Source organism: Argentina silus (assembly GCF_951799395.1).
Source record: "Argentina silus genome assembly, chromosome: 18".
Lineage (NCBI taxonomy): Eukaryota > Metazoa > Chordata > Actinopteri > Argentiniformes > Argentinidae > Argentina > Argentina silus.
The window spans coordinates 10,906,303-10,923,270 of NC_139672.1; the positions used below are offsets into that span (position 1 = coordinate 10,906,303).

Genomic DNA, 16,968 nt, shown 5'->3' on the forward strand with positions numbered 1-16,968 from the left:
AATCAAGGTCCGCCAGTCACTCACAAATTACTGTTATGTAAGCCAAATTCCACTCTTCTCAGCTGCCAAACAACTGAATATCCAACATGCCAGAGGTCATTGGTTATCATGAGCCATTGCACCAGTACACAATAGGGCACACTGTCTAAGAATGGTATTGAAATGTGTGTTAGCTGAAACCCCACTGGGGATAAGGGGGGAAAGTTACAGGAACAAAACTGAAATGACCTGGCATCACAACATATTGTCACCCCTTTCATATGACATGTTTGCTCCAGGTTTCAGGTCATGGACTGCTTTCTGGCATCGTCACATGTTTGGGCGTTTAACAAGAAATGTGGTTGTGGCTAGTTTTGTTTTGTATTGTGGTTATGTGTTATTGACATTAAGTGTGTTGATTGGAATTTTTACCACTTACAGTCATCATGTGGAGTCTTGCCTCGCTGTATGTTGACAATGTTAAAAAGGAAATTAAAAATAAACAGCAGTGTTATTATATGAGGATACAATGACGATATTGTGTGGGCATATATTTCATAGAGATGGATTCAATAGATTGGTATGTTTTGGTTGATGCTATTTGAAACAAATTCATGTACTGACATTGCAAGGAGTTTAGCTCGAATACACATGATGAACACTGAGTAACCATTCATAAACCATTTGGTTAAAAATAAAACTCTAAGTAATTTCCATCATGGTCTTAATAATTCTTCATTACATGCATACATTGCACATAAGGCATATATACACAAACTGAAATATATATGAGTCCCTGAAAGAACTCTTAACTTGGGGTTTCAGAAACTGCAAATTCCACACTGTTTTCATGTTAAGACTGGTATGGATGCAGAAATATATGCAGGCTGGCCAGTTTCATATCAAATCTGAATAGCCTAATCATTTGCACTTCTCCAAAACAAGAGCAGGTTCAAACCATACAAAGAAAAATTCCCTCTCTCTTCTTTTCTTCTCTTTGTCGTTCTCTCTCTAGTTAATGACAGAGTTGAAAATGTCAGTATAATATGCCCCCCTGTTCTTTCACCCCCACCCATCCCCCTCTCTAACTCCCTGTGTATGTGTGTGCGTGCATGCGTTCATGCGTGCATGTGTGTGTGTGTGTGCATGTGAATGCATGCGCGTATGTGTGTGTGCGTGTGTGCATGAGTATCTGTCCAGGTCTGACCAAAGCTTAGGCAGACACGAAGGAAGCATGAGAATGTGTTGTCTGTGTGTGTGCGTGTGTGTTTGTGTGTGTGTGTGTGTGTGTGTGTGTGCCTCTGTGTGTGTGTGTGTGTGTGTGTGTGTGTGTGAGACAGAGAGAGGTGGAGGGAAAGAGGGGGTAGGGAGGGAGGGAGGGAGGGAGGAGAGTTTGAGAGGAGGGGAGGGATCAAGGGGAGGGAGCAGGCAGTCCCAGCAGGCTCAGTGGGAGGACTATCCCATGCCAGGACTTGTGGCGGGGCTGCAGCGGGCTGTCTGGGACTGGAGGAAGTAGAGAAGTGAAGAGCGTCGGATTTGGGGGGGTTGAACAGGCAGCAACAGCAACAGCAGCAGCAGTAGCAGCAGCAGTTCAGGAACAGAGCAAATACTTCGATTTTTACCACGGCCAGCCAGCAGCCAACAACTAGCCAGCAACAGACAGCCTGAGAGAGCGAGAGAGAGAGAGAGAAAGAGAGAGAGAGCGAGAGAGAGAGAGAGAGAGCAGAGAGCAGAGCAGCAGCGGTGGGGGCAGCCGAGCCGGGACCAAGTGAGCTAACACACACACACACACACACACACACACACACACACACACACACACACACACAGAAGTGTCTGTGATCAGCCTGCGAGCCACATTCCAACACAGGGAAAATGAGCCTCTCTCTCTCAGCCTCCTCCACCAAGCCTGTGTGACAGGGACGAGTTGGAGTCGCCTGGACTGGACTGGACTGGACTGGACTGGACCGGACCTAATACCTCCTCTTCTTTTTCAGCTGTGTCTGACAAAGGGATTCAAAGGAAAAGGGAGAATAAAAGTTCTTAGTTTTTCAGTTTGAAAAGGTAAGGCACGGTTGTTTGTTTCAGCTTGTTTTGTTGTCCTTCACTTGCAAGGGAGTGGAGTGAGAGTTTGTGCTGGTTAGTACTTCAAAGCAAGGCTGGAGTTTGTTCCATGCAGTCTGGGGGAGGTTATCAGTGCTACACACGTTAGCCTGTTGATGAGACACAGATAAATAATGGATTTAAAAACTGCAAAATGGGGGCATTGCTTGTTCTTTATTTACTTTGGCTATGTGCCCTACCAAAGGGGTGAAGGGGGATCTGTGTGTGTGTGTGTGTGTGTGTGTGTGTGTGTGTGTGTGTGTGTGTGTGTGTGTATGTGTGTGTGTGTGTGTGTGTGTGTGTGTGTGTGTGTGTGTGTGTGTGTGTGTGTGTGTGTGTGTGTGTGAGTGAGTGAGTGATCGAGGGGAGACCTGGCAGGAGTCTGAAGAGAGAGAGTGAAGGGGGGTCATTCAAACCTAACAAGCAACACGATTGTGATTTCTTTGAATGAAACACTGAGTGTTGTTCATTGAAAAAAAAAAAAAACATGATCCCCTCATCCAGCTTTGGCTCAGCTTCACTCAGTGAGCGAATCTCACGACCGTGAATGTCCCACTTGTTGAGTTGTCTTTTGCAATGGTGTGGGACTCCATGCTGTTTTGGGGCTTTGGTGTGCTGGAGACCTTTCTAATGTGAAACATATGGGGCCATTCCTGAGGTAGACTGTTCCTCACATAGCTCAGCGGGTCCGGAGAACTTTTTTGCTTTTTTTTCCTCTTTTCATTCTCTCTCTCCTTTTGCAGAATAGTGGTTCTGTATGGAACCGAGAAAGAGAGAGATGGAGAAAGAAAGAGAAGGAGTCTGTCTTTAAGCCACAGCTGCTGTGTGGTATTCGAGGCCCGAGGGCTGTGCTTTTTAGGCAGCCATTGTTGATGACATGTAGACTCCCTCTTACCTCACAGGGGCTACACCCTCCTTTACCTGGAGTCCAGATCCCTCCCTTTTTCTCCTTCAACTTTGTATTCACACACATGCACCGACGCATGCATGCTTACGCACACCTGCTTTTGCACCCTCCCGAAGCTATCTCCCTCTAAAATCAAAGATGCTGTACTGTAGGTTGTAAGAAAAGATAAACAAACATTTAAGGCTAATGTCTTCATACTATATTTGTGTCAATATCACTTTGCCATTGTGTAGACGAACATGAGTCACTTGTGGGTTAAACAACTGGATGTGAAGCTATTGTACAGTAGATTGTAGAACACAGTCAGAAAACTGGAGACCCGTGTCTTTCCCCCCTCCTGCTCTCTCGCTCTCTTTCCGTCGTTGATAAGAAGGCGGCGATTACAAAGAACTGGCTGAGCGAGAGATGAATGGTGACCCTGATAGTGTGTTGTGGACAGGTGGGTCGGCGGAGGGCTGGGGCTGTGTGTGTGTGTGTGTATACAGTAAGCAGAACAGAACAGAACAGTCAGGTCTGCCCTAGGAGCGGCAGAGTGTGGGGGAGGACAGAGGAGCATTGGGGCATTTCACTTTGTCACACAGCAACCAGCCGCCACACAGCCGACATGTGTAAGCCATTAAACAGAGTGAAGGAGAGAGAGAGAGAGAGAGAGAGAAGGAAGAGCGTGTGTATGTGTGCGTGTGTATGTGTGCGTGTGTGTGTGTGTGTGTGTGTGTGTGTGTGTGTGTGTGTGTGTGTATGTGTGGGAGAGAGGGAGAGCGGGAGCGTAATCCATTTTGGAACGCATTCCTCTCTGACCTTGGGATAGAAAGCGATAATTAGGGGACTGCTTTAGGAGCCTGGTGGGTGCACAGATTCTCCAAGAGCCGAGCTCTCAGTCCCCTTCTTTTTATTCTTTTTTTTATTTCCTTCCAACGTATCTTGTGAAAATGGGAGAGAAATATACGTTTGACTCCACAATCACTAAATAAACAGGCTAAAGATACCCGCATCTCACCCTCCTGCGGCTTTTTTTCTGGACAGATTCCACAGTTTTGTTTATTTCGGCTCTTCGGCGTTGAATGGGCGTGAAAGCCGCAGTGTAAACGCACGGAGTCAAGGACAGGAAACGGGTAGAACAAACTGTGGCCTCTTCGCTTCTCCGCAGGCCCTCCGTCCAGCATGTTATGTCACTGGAGTGATGTTATCTTCTCCCTTGTTTGAAGCGTGCTGCTTTTTATTCGTGACAAGTGCAATTACCTAGCGGTCTGAATTGAGGTGGTTGATGGGGACGTAGAGTTCTTCGATGGACGAGCAGATGTGAATTTGCTAAATACCTCCTGGAGCTTTCGGTCTTGGCTAGCCAGAGGAGACGAAAAGTGAAAAACGTCTCCTACAAGCAGAATGTACTGAAGGGTTACGTCAGCCACGAAAAAAGCTATACCTCAACGACTCTAACCCCCATTTTCTTTGATTCTCAATGCAAACAGAAATTCAAAAGACTACATTTCAACAATTTGACCTTTTTTTTATTTTATTTTTTTAACATCCCCAATGAAATCATTTCATATTTCAGTTAACACTGGAGTCCTTTTCTCCTGCCTCAAAGCTAAAGGAGATCCTGCATACTAAAGGTGAAATGATACCAGCAGGGCCTCTTAAAAAACATTCCACCGCCCTCTCTAACAGCAGCCGGACTTCCCGAAGCGTTTATGACGCTTTTGGTGTCGCTCTGGGTTGAAGACAAACAGCTTAGAAGATCATTAATCTTTCCCTGTAGCTGGGCTGTACATGGGCCAAGCACAAGGGGTACTCCAAGAGAGACTGGCTGGTTTTTACATCGGTCCAGAGGCAGGCCAAGTCTCTCGTGCTGGGATGTAGTGAGCCATCAGGCCTCTAACCTCCCTGTAGAAATAACATACAGTATTGGTTTCCCTGGCGTTGTTCCAGTTCCACATTTTTTAAAATAGAAAATAGGCCATGCTCTTGCATATCATACTTACTTTGGGCTTTCACTGTTGATTGGGGCTTTTGGGCTCAACAGTTTAAAGAGAGAACTGGGGGATTCTTTCTTGGAGTGCTGCTTCCATAGATGGAGATCCGCATTGCTCTTTCCTTTTCACCACAGTCACATATTTCGGTTTGATGTGACCACTGTGAATACACAACCGACCCCCCAAAATGGACCCCTGCCTGCCGCAAGCTGTCAATCATGAACTGACAGGAGCCAAAGGAAACACTTCAAAGTTGGATTTTTTAATCAAGAAAAGGGACTTAAGCGAATGGGGGGTTTGATCGCTATCATATGTGCTAATATAACCTACTTACATGTAGGTACTGTTGTGAACTTTGGATACCCCTGTACGGTCAAATTATTGAGTAGAACTAGACCTTTTGTTGCAAATCACTCACACATTGATCTCGGAGACATGCACTTTGGTCACTTCACCCTTCTCCAGTATTGAAACCTATTCTATTGATTGATCTATTTCCTGTTCAACTGAAATATGCTGCATTTAAAAAGACAAGCTTATTAAGGGATTTATTGCTTTGGTTTCTCGCCAGACGTGCTGCTGAAACGCTGCCTGGTTGCTAAGTCAGGAAATATGAATGGTATTAAAAGCAATTGAATAGATTCTTAGACTTCTAAGATAGCCAGCTGCTGCAGTAAGCACAGTGAATTTATTGCTGTGTATAGAGTTGTTATCCTCGCCGTGAGGTTTTAGACGCTGTCTTTATAGGATTTAAGTGCTTCCATCACCGTAAGCTTTTTCATCTGCTCTCTCTTTTCCCTCCAAAAGCGGAAATCCCAATTTTTTTCCCATTGTCCATATTATTTTTCTCTTTCTCTTTTTTCCCCCTTCTTTTATGAAACAGCTATCTCTTACTCATGATTACCACAATATGGTTTTCACAGAAAATGTAACCTAAGGAAACCTTCAACATGTAGCAACGAGTCTAATAACATACAAACAAAAAACTTGACGTAATTGGACTGTTGCCGGGATACAACCCTCTCATCCGATGTGTTTATTATTCGTGACAGACCGCATTGCGCAGAATGCAGAGTTTTTTTGCCAACTGTTGTCAACGCAAATGTGCTAAAAAATGAAAATAACCCATGATGTTCACATGATTAGGGCCACGCTTCAGTTCCCAGAACCTGACTGAAATTAATTACTGGAGGGTTTTCTAGAGCGGCTAAAAATGTCCTTTAGCCACAGTCTTTCTGCTCTTGCTTGTAGCTGGAAATGGAAGATTCCATGCATCAGGTTGACCAGGTAAGGGGCGTGGTTTTCCTGGAGAGAACTGGGCTGCGTCTCAGCACTCTTAAATGACTTCCTCTCTTTCCCCTCTTCTATGGAATCACTGGTAGGTGAAAGGATTGGACGGATTTCCACCACTGCTTTCACCTATCATCTTCATTCAGATCGGTACTGTCTGAAGGTAAGGGAGAAAAGGGAAGGAAGCCAGTGTAGACGATTGAGATGCAACCCATGTTTCACAGCGGGATATGCAGCTGTGAGGAAGGAGAGGAATCCATCGAGGGGTATTGGGATGCAGGCCACGTCTCAATGCACAACGCTCGTCAAGCATGTTTGAGCCTTGCTGACAGTGCCCACGCAGCCAGGCACAGCTCCTACCTCCAGGGCTCGATGCCGGGGGGGGGGTTCCAGTCCAAGACACACCCTAATCCCCAGCATCCTAACCCGGCAGGCCTGTCCTTGCTCGCTCCCCAGAGCTCTGGCAACCCTCTTTATCAAACGCCTCAGACTATAGTGCCCTCCTAGGCCTGCCACCTCCTCTGCCTTCACTCTCATAGTGCCATGGGTGGGCTTGGGGGCTTTTTAAGATCCCTGGCACTGCTTGTTGTGCTGTCTTTGTGGACTACTGCCATACCCCGAACCCCTGGAACAAAAGCATTCAGCGTAAATTAAAGAGCAATTATCTTTAGTGCATGCCGGGGCAAGTTGCTCCTGTTTGCTTGAGTGATGAGAGGCAGAATGGAGAGGTCTTACCTTAGAAAGGGTCTGTTGCTTGCGTTTTTTCATATGTCTGAATGATCTATTGACTGAACATTTTTAGGATTATTTTCGGTACGGGAGTGAATTTGGCCACCTCTACTTGTGGACTTGTGGACTGACTTTGGAATGTTCATTAGTCATCAATCAGTCCAAAAATGGTCTTGAAGACATGTTTTGCCTTTAGAAATGATCTTGGATTTAAAAATGAAAAATACCAGGATTTTGTTTTATTTATAAAGGGATTAAAAGCCACGGTGCAGTCATAAAGACTCTATAGAGTTACGCCGACCTATAAGTTTGTTCATTTGATAAAATATCTTTGCGGGGGCTGACTATCAAACACAAACAGATCTTTCTCCCTCAACATTTGAATAACTTAATTCAAAAGCATTTCATTAACATTCCCTCACACCTCCAGGTCAGTGGAAGGTTAAGTGCTGTTTATACAGTATGCCAGAACCCTCTCTCCCTGGCACCGTGTTTTCCCTGAGACACTTTCCAAAACAGTACTTTGCCTCCGTCACTGAAAACACAACCCTCAAGTGTCGCTCGACCCTGTTCATTAATTTCTCATTAGTCGACAGTTTTTCTTCCAGCTCCCGGGGGACACAGACTAACCCCACCATTAGTCCCCCTGGCAGACCCTTGTGACTCCCCCCACCCCTTCCCCCCTCCTCCCCTTAGCCTGTTTCCCCTGGTGATGACCCCCTCACACACACACACACACACACACACACACACACACACACACACACACACACACACACACACACACACACACACGCACATAGCCCCCTTTCATTCCGCTCTGAGGGGCAGTTTAAGCTCTGGGTGCAGCGAGCAGTCGACCCCTGTTTTACGGCCCCCTACTCTCTGGAGCCCTTCAAAGTGTTTGACTTTAGCCTGCAGTCACTTCAGACTTAATTAACCAGTCACATTCACCGCTGTGGACTGGTCAGGGCCCTTTCACACCTAATCACAACAAGCAATCAGGTGCTTCCAGTGAAATAGTGCTTTTCCAGGAATTCCACTGCCTCTGCTATCCATGCCGTGTGTGTGTGTGTGTGTGTGTGTGTGTGTGTGTGTGTGTGTGTGTGTGTGTGTGTGTGTGTGTGTGTGTGTGTGTGTGTGTGTGTGTGTTGTGCGTGCGTGTGTGTGTGTGTGTGTGTGTGTGTGTGTGTGGGTGTGTTGCTGGGAGAGCAGGGGGAATGTGGTGGCAGCAAAGAAAAGAGACATCTTAGAACAGAACAGAACAGAATGTAATAGAACAGCCGAAATCTTGAAATCGGAATCCTGTTTACCGTAATTTGGGGCAGATGTCCGATGATGCACTCTCCTTTGCACCCTCGATGTTCTTTTCTTAACAGTGTTTGCTGTGACACAGTGTTGCGAAAGCCAGTCCTAAATCAATGCAGCACTGAGACACTGATATGGTATTTAGTCTCTCGATTCCCTTCATTTGATTCGCTTTATTTTGAATGTCGTGGTAAAGTTCTTTGAAATGATGTTAAAATAAGACAGGATGCCTTTTTGACTCCTTTCGACTTCCAGAAGTAGTTATTTTGGATTTCCATTGTGGTGTTTGGAGCTGATAGTCTCTGTGCAGGCCAGCGGACCTGTTGTTTAAAAAATCACTTTCCTGCTCCCCAGCTGTCAGGCAAGAGGGCCAGATCATAGATGGATAGATAAGAGACGTGTGTGTGTGTGTGTGTGTGTGTGTGTGTGTGTGTGTGTGTGTGTGTGTGTGTGTGTGTGTGTGTGTGTGCGTCCATGCATAAGTGTGTGTGTGCGTGCGCCTGTGCTTGTGCATGTCCGTGTGTGCGTGTGTGCGTGTGTGCGTGTGGGTGTCAGGGAAAGCCTCCAACACAGCTCCACAGGAAGTTCATGGCCATGAGGTCACAGGGACCCACCATATCTCAGGGCTTTACAGCAACACTGACTGCAGACAACTGGTTTCAACCGGAATTCTCAGAGTTTTTTCTGTGTCATTGTTGCTTTCTGACAGTTTTAATGTGGCAACTTCCCCATACTAAGTCATTGATTATAGTTGTCCTGTTCAATAGCATTTACTTCTAGTTTTGGATTGTATAGTAACACTGAGTGAGTAATCAACAGTACCATGTGGCAGAATTCCAAACTGTGTAGCACCTGTTTATCTACAGTAGAACAAAAGTTGAATGTAAACAAGCAGCTTTCTTTGTCATACAATCTGAAACTGAGGTCTTATTTGATACGTATCAATTGAACACAAAAGTCTGTCCGTAGGACTTTGCTCATCAAATATTGACTTGAATTAAATCCCTTGCATACTTTCAGTGGTGAAAGGGACGTCTGTTGCAGGGTCTGAGGCAATTTTCTCCTCTGTCTGTTTCAACAGGAAGATCCAGCAAAAATGGAGGAGGGATATGAACTTGACCTTACCTATGTGACGGAGCGCATCATCGCCGTGTCCTTCCCCCGGGCGTGCTCTGAGGAGATCTACCTGCACAACCTGAAGGACGTCACGCGGATGCTCAAGTCTAAACATGCAGACAACTACCTGGTCAGCACCACTCCATGTCCACGAGTTTGACTTATGCTGCATTCAAGTGCTTCTCGGAAATAGTCAACTGTAGGGCATTTACGACTCAGCAAGTCGTGGTTACTTTTACTGGTTACTAGTTTGCCTCTCTATGCAAAATCCTGCGTTAAATCATGGTAGGAAGCTCAGAGTTCCACAGTAGCACTTGAATGCACCATTAAAGTTCACTCTGATGTCAAAATGTGTCAGACCTCAAAGGCAGAGACAAGGCCATGTTCAATGCTATTTGTGTCGCAGGTACAGATATGCATTTATGCATCAATCCCCATTAAATGCAAAAGACCACTTTTGAGGTCTGAAAACATCAGACAAATGTTTATTTTCTATGATTTAATTATATTAAGTCATCTATCAATTGCCTCTATTAGTCTATTGACATACCTATTTTCTGCTGATATTATCTGTGTGAAGTGACGATGACTGTTTATCCAATGTTTGTTGTATCGAGAGGAAGGTTCAAAGTGCAGCAGTTTGTATGTTGTTGACACATTTTTCATTATCTAGAGAAATGATGCTGTCAGGGCAACGCTTCCTTTATTAGAACAAACCTTAATTCACCCCTAATGTAGTTTGGACCAGTACAAGGGAGAGAAGCCTCAATTTGAAGGGGAGGGGAAAGAGAGGTTAGGACTGTAAAATGTTTTTTTGAACATTTAAAAGCAGCCTAGAGGAAATATAGCCATGTGATGATATATTTGTTTCTCTCTCTAGATCATCAACCTGTCAGAGAAGAGGCATGATCTCTCTAAAATGAATCCTAAGGTAAATACATTGTACTCTGCCTTTCCAAATGTACAGTATTTGCAACATAAGCTACGGTAGATAAATGCTAGTCCTGACATGCTGGATAGATAAAGAGAGTTGACAGGAGCAGACACAAATCAATATACTTCTGTGACAATATGGATTCCATTGGAAGAACTGTATCACTAGATTGTACTATGATTGATACTGTCAGTATGATATCTGGAGACAGTGTGTGTGTTTTTGTGTATGTGTGTGTGTGCGAGTGTATGTGTGTGTGTGTGTGTGTGTGTGTGTGTGTGTGTGTGTGTGTGTGTGTGTGTGTGAACCTGTGAGTGTGTGTGTGCGTGTTTGTGTACCTGAGTGTGTGTGTGTGTGTGTGTGTGTGTGTGTGTGTGTGTGTGTGTGTGTGTGTGTGTGTGTGTGTGTGAGAGAGATTGCACAGGTCGTATTGACGGGCACTATCTTTGAGACGATACAGTATGAGAGTGTGTGGTATGTTGACAGACTCTGGACACTGGCTGGCCTGACCTCCACGCCCCTCCTCTGGATAAGATCTGTACCATCTGCAAAGCCATGGAGGGCTGGCTCCACGCAGACCCTCTCCACGTGGTGGTCATCCACTGTAGGGTAGGCAACGCTCTGGTGTAGCAACTTCATTCCCCATCCCTATTTCCATAGTCCTCAACATGACTTTGACATACAGTACCAGTCAAATGTTTGGACACACCTTCTCATTCAATGGTTTTTCTTTATTTTTTTTAAATTATTTTCTACATTGTAGATTAATATTGAAGACATCAAAACTATGAAGGAACACATATGGAATTATGTAGTAAACAAAAAAGTGTTAAACAAACCAGAATATGGTTTATATTTTTAGATTCGTCAAAGTAGCCAAACTTTTGCTTTGATGACAGCTTTGCACACCTTTGGCAAGTTTGTGTCCAAACTTTTGACTGGTACTGTACCTATAATTGTCACTTTATTGCCACTTTTTGTCACTTTTATGAGTTATGATTGAATTGTTCATTGTTGCTGACTGCTGTTGTCGAGCGTGGAGGAAGATGCCAAAACATTTCACCATGTCAATGACAAACGTAATGTGGGATATAAGTGACAAATAAAATGTGATTTGATTTAAACTACATCTTCCTCTCTCTTTCTGTTTGTTGTCCTCCCTTCCTCCCTCCCTCTCTCTCTCCTATTTCAGGGTGGGAAAGGCAGAATCGGAGTGGTCATCTCGTCTTTTGTCCATTTCACCGACATATCGGCCAGGTAACTGCATTTCTCCTACTTTTCTTCTACCTTTCCTTTGTGGTTTATGTGAATGAGCTTCGAGGCTAGTCAACATGAGTTCATGGAACAACTGATTGAATAGAATGTTGATTTGAATGATGATCTGAGCTCAGGAGAGGGTGAATGGGATGACTGCACATGTTTGCTACCAAGGCAAGAGTTGTTATCATCTCATAACACCTCCTCACCCTGACCCTCACCCAAAGATAGACATAGACTCACAGATATGCTATTTGACTGTCTGACTGCTGCCAGGCCAACAAAGCCCTTTCACTGAGTTTCACGATGAGTCAGAGAGTGAGTCAAGGGCTAGTTATTACTGAATGTGGATTCAAAGGAAAAACCACATAAATGATAGCATCCACATGAATGGTAGCATGACTCACTCTCTCAGAATGACACGAATCAACATCAACAGCGTACTAGACGTTCATCATAACAGCCCGTGGCCACACACCGTCATTAGCACGAATATCAATGTCAGTTTTATTGAATGGACTTCAATTTAACTGTGAAATGTGAGATTCACCGACTGATTAAACTGACAGGGTAAAATTGACAATTTCCTCCTGGAACATATTTCATTGATAGAGATTTTATATCACAGCAAAATTGGCCTGGATTTGAGGCCAGGTGGCTTGAATGTAAAGTCGATTTTTTTCTAAAGGACAGTTTCTTGATAAGATATAGTTACAAAGAAAGAAAGAAACACAGAGATGAAAGAGATTGATGCGGGGCCATTTCCACTCCCAAGGGCAGCTGTATCTCTCCTAAACTCTAAAGTCAAGAGCAGTGGCAAACATTTGGAGAGAAAGTGGTTTATAAGGTGAAGGGAAGTGTTGTGTGTGTGTGAGAGCCTGTGTGTGTGTGTGTGTGTGTGCGTGTGTGTGTGTGTGTGTGTGTGTGTGTGTGTGTGTTTGGGTCTTGTCTTATGCGCTTAAAGAGATCCTTTCTGCACACAGACCCTGTGTGATGTGAGTACACACATGCTGGCTGGGGCCAGCCAATCAATGCCCCCCCCCCACTGTTCTTTCCCACTGGGGGAGACCATAAAAGTGGCGGAGGTCAGGGAGAGAGAGAGAGAGGGAGAGAGAGAGAGAGAGTGGGGGGGAGGGAGAGGGAGAGAGAGAGGGGAGGGGGAGAGTGGGGGGGAGGGAGAGGGAGAGAGAGAGAGGGAGAGAGAGAAAGAGAGTGGGGGGGGAGAGGGAAAGAGAGAGAGGGAGAAAGAGAGTGGGGGGAGGGAGAGAGAGAGAGAGGGAGAGTGGGGGGGAGGGAGAGGGAGAGAGAGAGAGAGAGAGTGGGGGGAGGGAGAGGGAGAGAGAAGAGAGTGGGGGGGGAGAGGGAGAGATGGGACACAGAGAAATAGAGAGAGAGAGGGAGAGAGGAAGAGAGTGGGGGGGAGGGAGAGGGAGAGAGAGGGGGGTGATAGAGAGCAGAGCCGGATGCCCCAAAAAAAGACGGCTCTGGGTGAAACCGAGAGGTCAGCGTCAGACAGGGAGAGAGAGGGAGGAAAGGTAGAGAAAGGGAGAGAAGAGACATGTATGGGGTAAGAGAGAGAGAGAGAGAAAGAGAGAGAGAGAGAGATACCTCTGGTGAAAATACTCCAGCGCCTGTTGGTTTTAGTCCTGTTGGAATAACGCTGTGTACTTTCTCTGGCCTCTCTCTCTCTCTCTCTCTCTCCCCCTCTCTCTCCCCCTCTCTCTCTCCCTCTCCCTCTCTCCCTCTCTCTCTCTCTCTCTCTCTCTCTCTCTCTCTCTCTCCCTCTCTCCCCCTCATTGTGTTTATTTAGGAATGGCATTGTCTTCCTCTCTGCTGGAATCCCTTGTCTCTCTCTGGTTACTTTCCCTCTTGTTCTGTGTATGTGTGTGTGTGTGTGTGTGTGTGTGTGTGTGTGTGTGTGTGTGAGAGTGTGCGTGTGTGTGTGTATGTGTGTGTGTATGTGTGTGTGTGTATGTGTGTGTGTGTGTCTGTGTAGTGTATTGTCTGTTAGGAGTGCTTTACCCTGTTCTAAGATTTCACCATGTTTGTCTCATTTAGTGCTGACCAAGCGCTGGACCGCTTCGCAATGAGGAAATACTACGATGACAAGGTATCAGCGTTGATGACGCCGTCTCAGAAAAGGTAAAGGCCCTTTAAAGTATTTTTCACACATAATATACGTTATTTTAACGTTTATGTGCATTGGCTGGTCAGAAATATGAAGTAAAGCTATGATTCCTGCTCTCCCTCCTCTCTGTCTGTCAGCAACAACCACAACTATTGAGATATCTCAACGACTGTAGAAGTATTCCGATGTCAAAGATACAAGCCAAGTTTGCCTACGTGCTTCAGCTGCAATCCAATCCACACACACACACACACACACACACACCACACGCTCACACACATACACACACGCACACACACCACACACTCACACACATACACACACACCACACTCTCACACACATACACACACACACACACACACACACACCACACGCTCACACACATACACACACCCCCCCTCCACACACACCCACACATAAACCACACACCCACACACACCCACACACCCACACACCCACCCACACCCTGCCCTCCCCCCTCCGCCCACCCTTGGGCTACCTCAGGTCCCCTCCTGCCCAGACCTCACCTGAACCAACACCACAGTCAGCCGTTGCGTGTCTTCGGCCTTGTTTGTTCTCTCCATTCTTATTGAAAAAAGAACCTGTGAAAGTCTCGCTATTGTTGGTGACTGAAACACAAGGGGATCCCATGTTGACCTGGTGTAACCTTATCCCCCTGCATCACGGTGAATCACCATGACTCACACCGCCAAGGCCTCTTTACGAAGAACCTCTCTAATCGGGCAATCGGAAACCTAGTACGAGCTCAAAGACCAGCTCTAAAGTGCACCTCTACTCCCACGTCCCTACTAACACACATTGGCGTTGTTGCGGCAACGTTGCAAATAGATTGTGAGAAGGTTGGTCGTGTGAAAGAATCACTACCAATCAGTCACCACCAATCTTCCACCGTAGATTGAAGACCCATTTCTTCAGGCTACATCTTAACGGTCCCTCCTAAAGACCTCTTCATCCCCTCTACCCCCCTGTACAAGTTTCTCTCCTCTTAAAATTGTTTTTGTTTTTGTTCTGTATTTGTTACTTCTGGCATTACGACTGCCAATGGCCCCTGGTGTGAGCATTGATTACTTTATCTTATGATGACTGTTGGACAGATGATTCACTTACTTAAACAAATGTATTTGTCGTAAGTCGCTTTGGATAAAGGCGTCTGCTAAAGGCCATAAATGTAATGTAAACAATTTTTTTTAACAATGTCATTTTTTTCTCTTCTGTTTCTGTGTTATGGTTGTCTTTTACCCGACATTGAAGTTGGTGACATCTGGGTCACTGCACCATCTTTACAGAACGGTGTTAGCTACAGAGTACAAACCCTGTAGAGATATTATATTTCCCTTATTTTTTGTTATGTCAGGTACGTTTGGATCCTGAACAGTCTTCTGAGCGGCTCGATGAAAATCAACGCATCTCCTCTCTTCCTCCATTGCATCATTCTTCATGGCATACCAAACTTTGACACTGCAGGAGGTACAATTTTATTTCTCATCTACTGGCCCATAATTGAAAAAAAAAAAAACGCATATTAAATGTTCACGAATGTCATTAGACAACACATAAAAGAAATGAACGAATTGAAGAGTAACAATAAAATCGTTTGGTCCTATCAGGAAAGAAATAGGTTTTTGACGATCTTGCTTGCAAAGAGCTCTCTTGCACGCTCGCACACACACACGCGCATGCACACACACAGACACACACGCACACAGACACACACACACACACACACACAAACAGACAAACTTTATTGGTTTGCAGTAAACTCAAGGGAATCCACACCCATGTTTCCACATAAACTTTGTGTTTTCACACATTTCACAAAGACAACAAAAGCTTCCCTCAAATGGGTCTACGTGTCTTTGTTTCCTGCAGTAGGTTACCATAGTAGAAATCAATGCAGTATCCATGGTACAGTGGTGTATACTGTCAAGGGCTGTTTCAAATGATGTTCTCATAGGGAAGGCCCATAGCCTATAGCACTAAAAACAGAATGCCACAAAGTCACATCTACACCAGGTCACATTTCACCATAAATTCTCTTAATAGCTCACAAAAAGTTCAAGTAACAAGTTTCATGTTGTTTTATTGGCCGTACATGAAAGATGATGATGACTTAATGACATTGGATACAGATATTTAGGAATACATGATAGGACGTCTGTTTTGTAATGTAACGATTCATATTTCTTTCAGTGTGTCGCCCCTATCTGAAAGTGTACCAGGGAATGCAAGCTGTCTACTCCTCAGGCGTCTAGTAAGTATTTTCCAAATTGAACACTTTCGTTTTTTCAAAGCGTTATAGGACAGCAATTTGTTTCCCTTTCGTGTGACATACCAAAGCAGTTATTCCCAGTTTTTCCCAGTTTTTCACTGTTTGATTTCGGATTCGTTGTTGCTCTCCTCGGGTGGCTATGTGAGTGTCTGTGATTCAACTTAGTCTCTGATTGGCCGCTTGTCTCTTTGAACCAGTCACATCGGGCCTGGACACAGAGACAGGATATGCATCACCTTGGAGCCTGCACAGCTGCTAAAAGGAGACATCATGGTAAGACGTCGCTTCTTCTAGAATCACATGGAGAGAATCATGTGAACCTGTCTTGGAAAACATACTGGGTATATTGCACGAATAGAGAGACACAATTTATAGCTATCCAATTATGTAAACAGTCGGCTTAAACACAAGCATGCAGAGTAAAATGGTGTGAGCCACAACAGGCACGCATAATTAACTCTGAAACATATGACTTTCTTCTTATTTTCATGAAAATGCAATAAACCTACTGCTGCTGCTCTTTTATGATCAAAGTTATAATTGAAGTGCTTCCAGTACAGCCGACAACCATACACACTATACACACACACACTATATAGACATTACATGCACACTACACACACACGCACAAGCACACATGCACACGCACACACGCACACACAAACACACACGCATGCAGTCATGCACTATACACACTATACACACACTAAATAGACATTATATGCACACTACACACAGACACACACGCACGCACGCACGCACGCACGCACGCACACACACACACACACACACACACACACACACACACACACACAGCTCTAACACCCAGTCTACTATCATTGCAGGTTAAATGTTACCACAAGAGCGACGCCACCTCGGAGCGCGGGGTCATCTTCCGTCTCCAGTTCCACACGGGAGCCGTTCAGGGCTACAACCTGATGTTTGAGAAGGAG

The 16,968-nt window shown here is 45.1% G+C and overlaps 1 protein-coding gene across 1 annotated transcript in view; it reads left to right on the forward strand.

The window, feature by feature from the left end:
- Positions 1 to 1,941: 1,941 nt before the first annotated feature.
- tns3 (tensin 3) overlaps positions 1,942 to 16,968 on the forward strand; it is a 43,668-nt gene continuing 28,641 nt past the window's right edge. Inside the window, exons 1-10 of the mRNA XM_083690095.1 lie at positions 1,942 to 2,043; positions 9,371 to 9,535; positions 10,286 to 10,336; positions 10,826 to 10,948; positions 11,532 to 11,596; positions 13,655 to 13,738; positions 15,101 to 15,213; positions 15,937 to 15,997; positions 16,213 to 16,288; positions 16,861 to 16,968. The exon at positions 16,861 to 16,968 is cut by the window's right edge and continues 22 nt beyond it. Of these exons, the coding sequence (XP_083546221.1) occupies positions 9,386 to 9,535; positions 10,286 to 10,336; positions 10,826 to 10,948; positions 11,532 to 11,596; positions 13,655 to 13,738; positions 15,101 to 15,213; positions 15,937 to 15,997; positions 16,213 to 16,288; positions 16,861 to 16,968 (831 nt within the window). The 5' untranslated portion in view covers positions 1,942 to 2,043; positions 9,371 to 9,385. The remainder of the gene's footprint in view (positions 2,044 to 9,370; positions 9,536 to 10,285; positions 10,337 to 10,825; positions 10,949 to 11,531; positions 11,597 to 13,654; positions 13,739 to 15,100; positions 15,214 to 15,936; positions 15,998 to 16,212; positions 16,289 to 16,860) is intronic.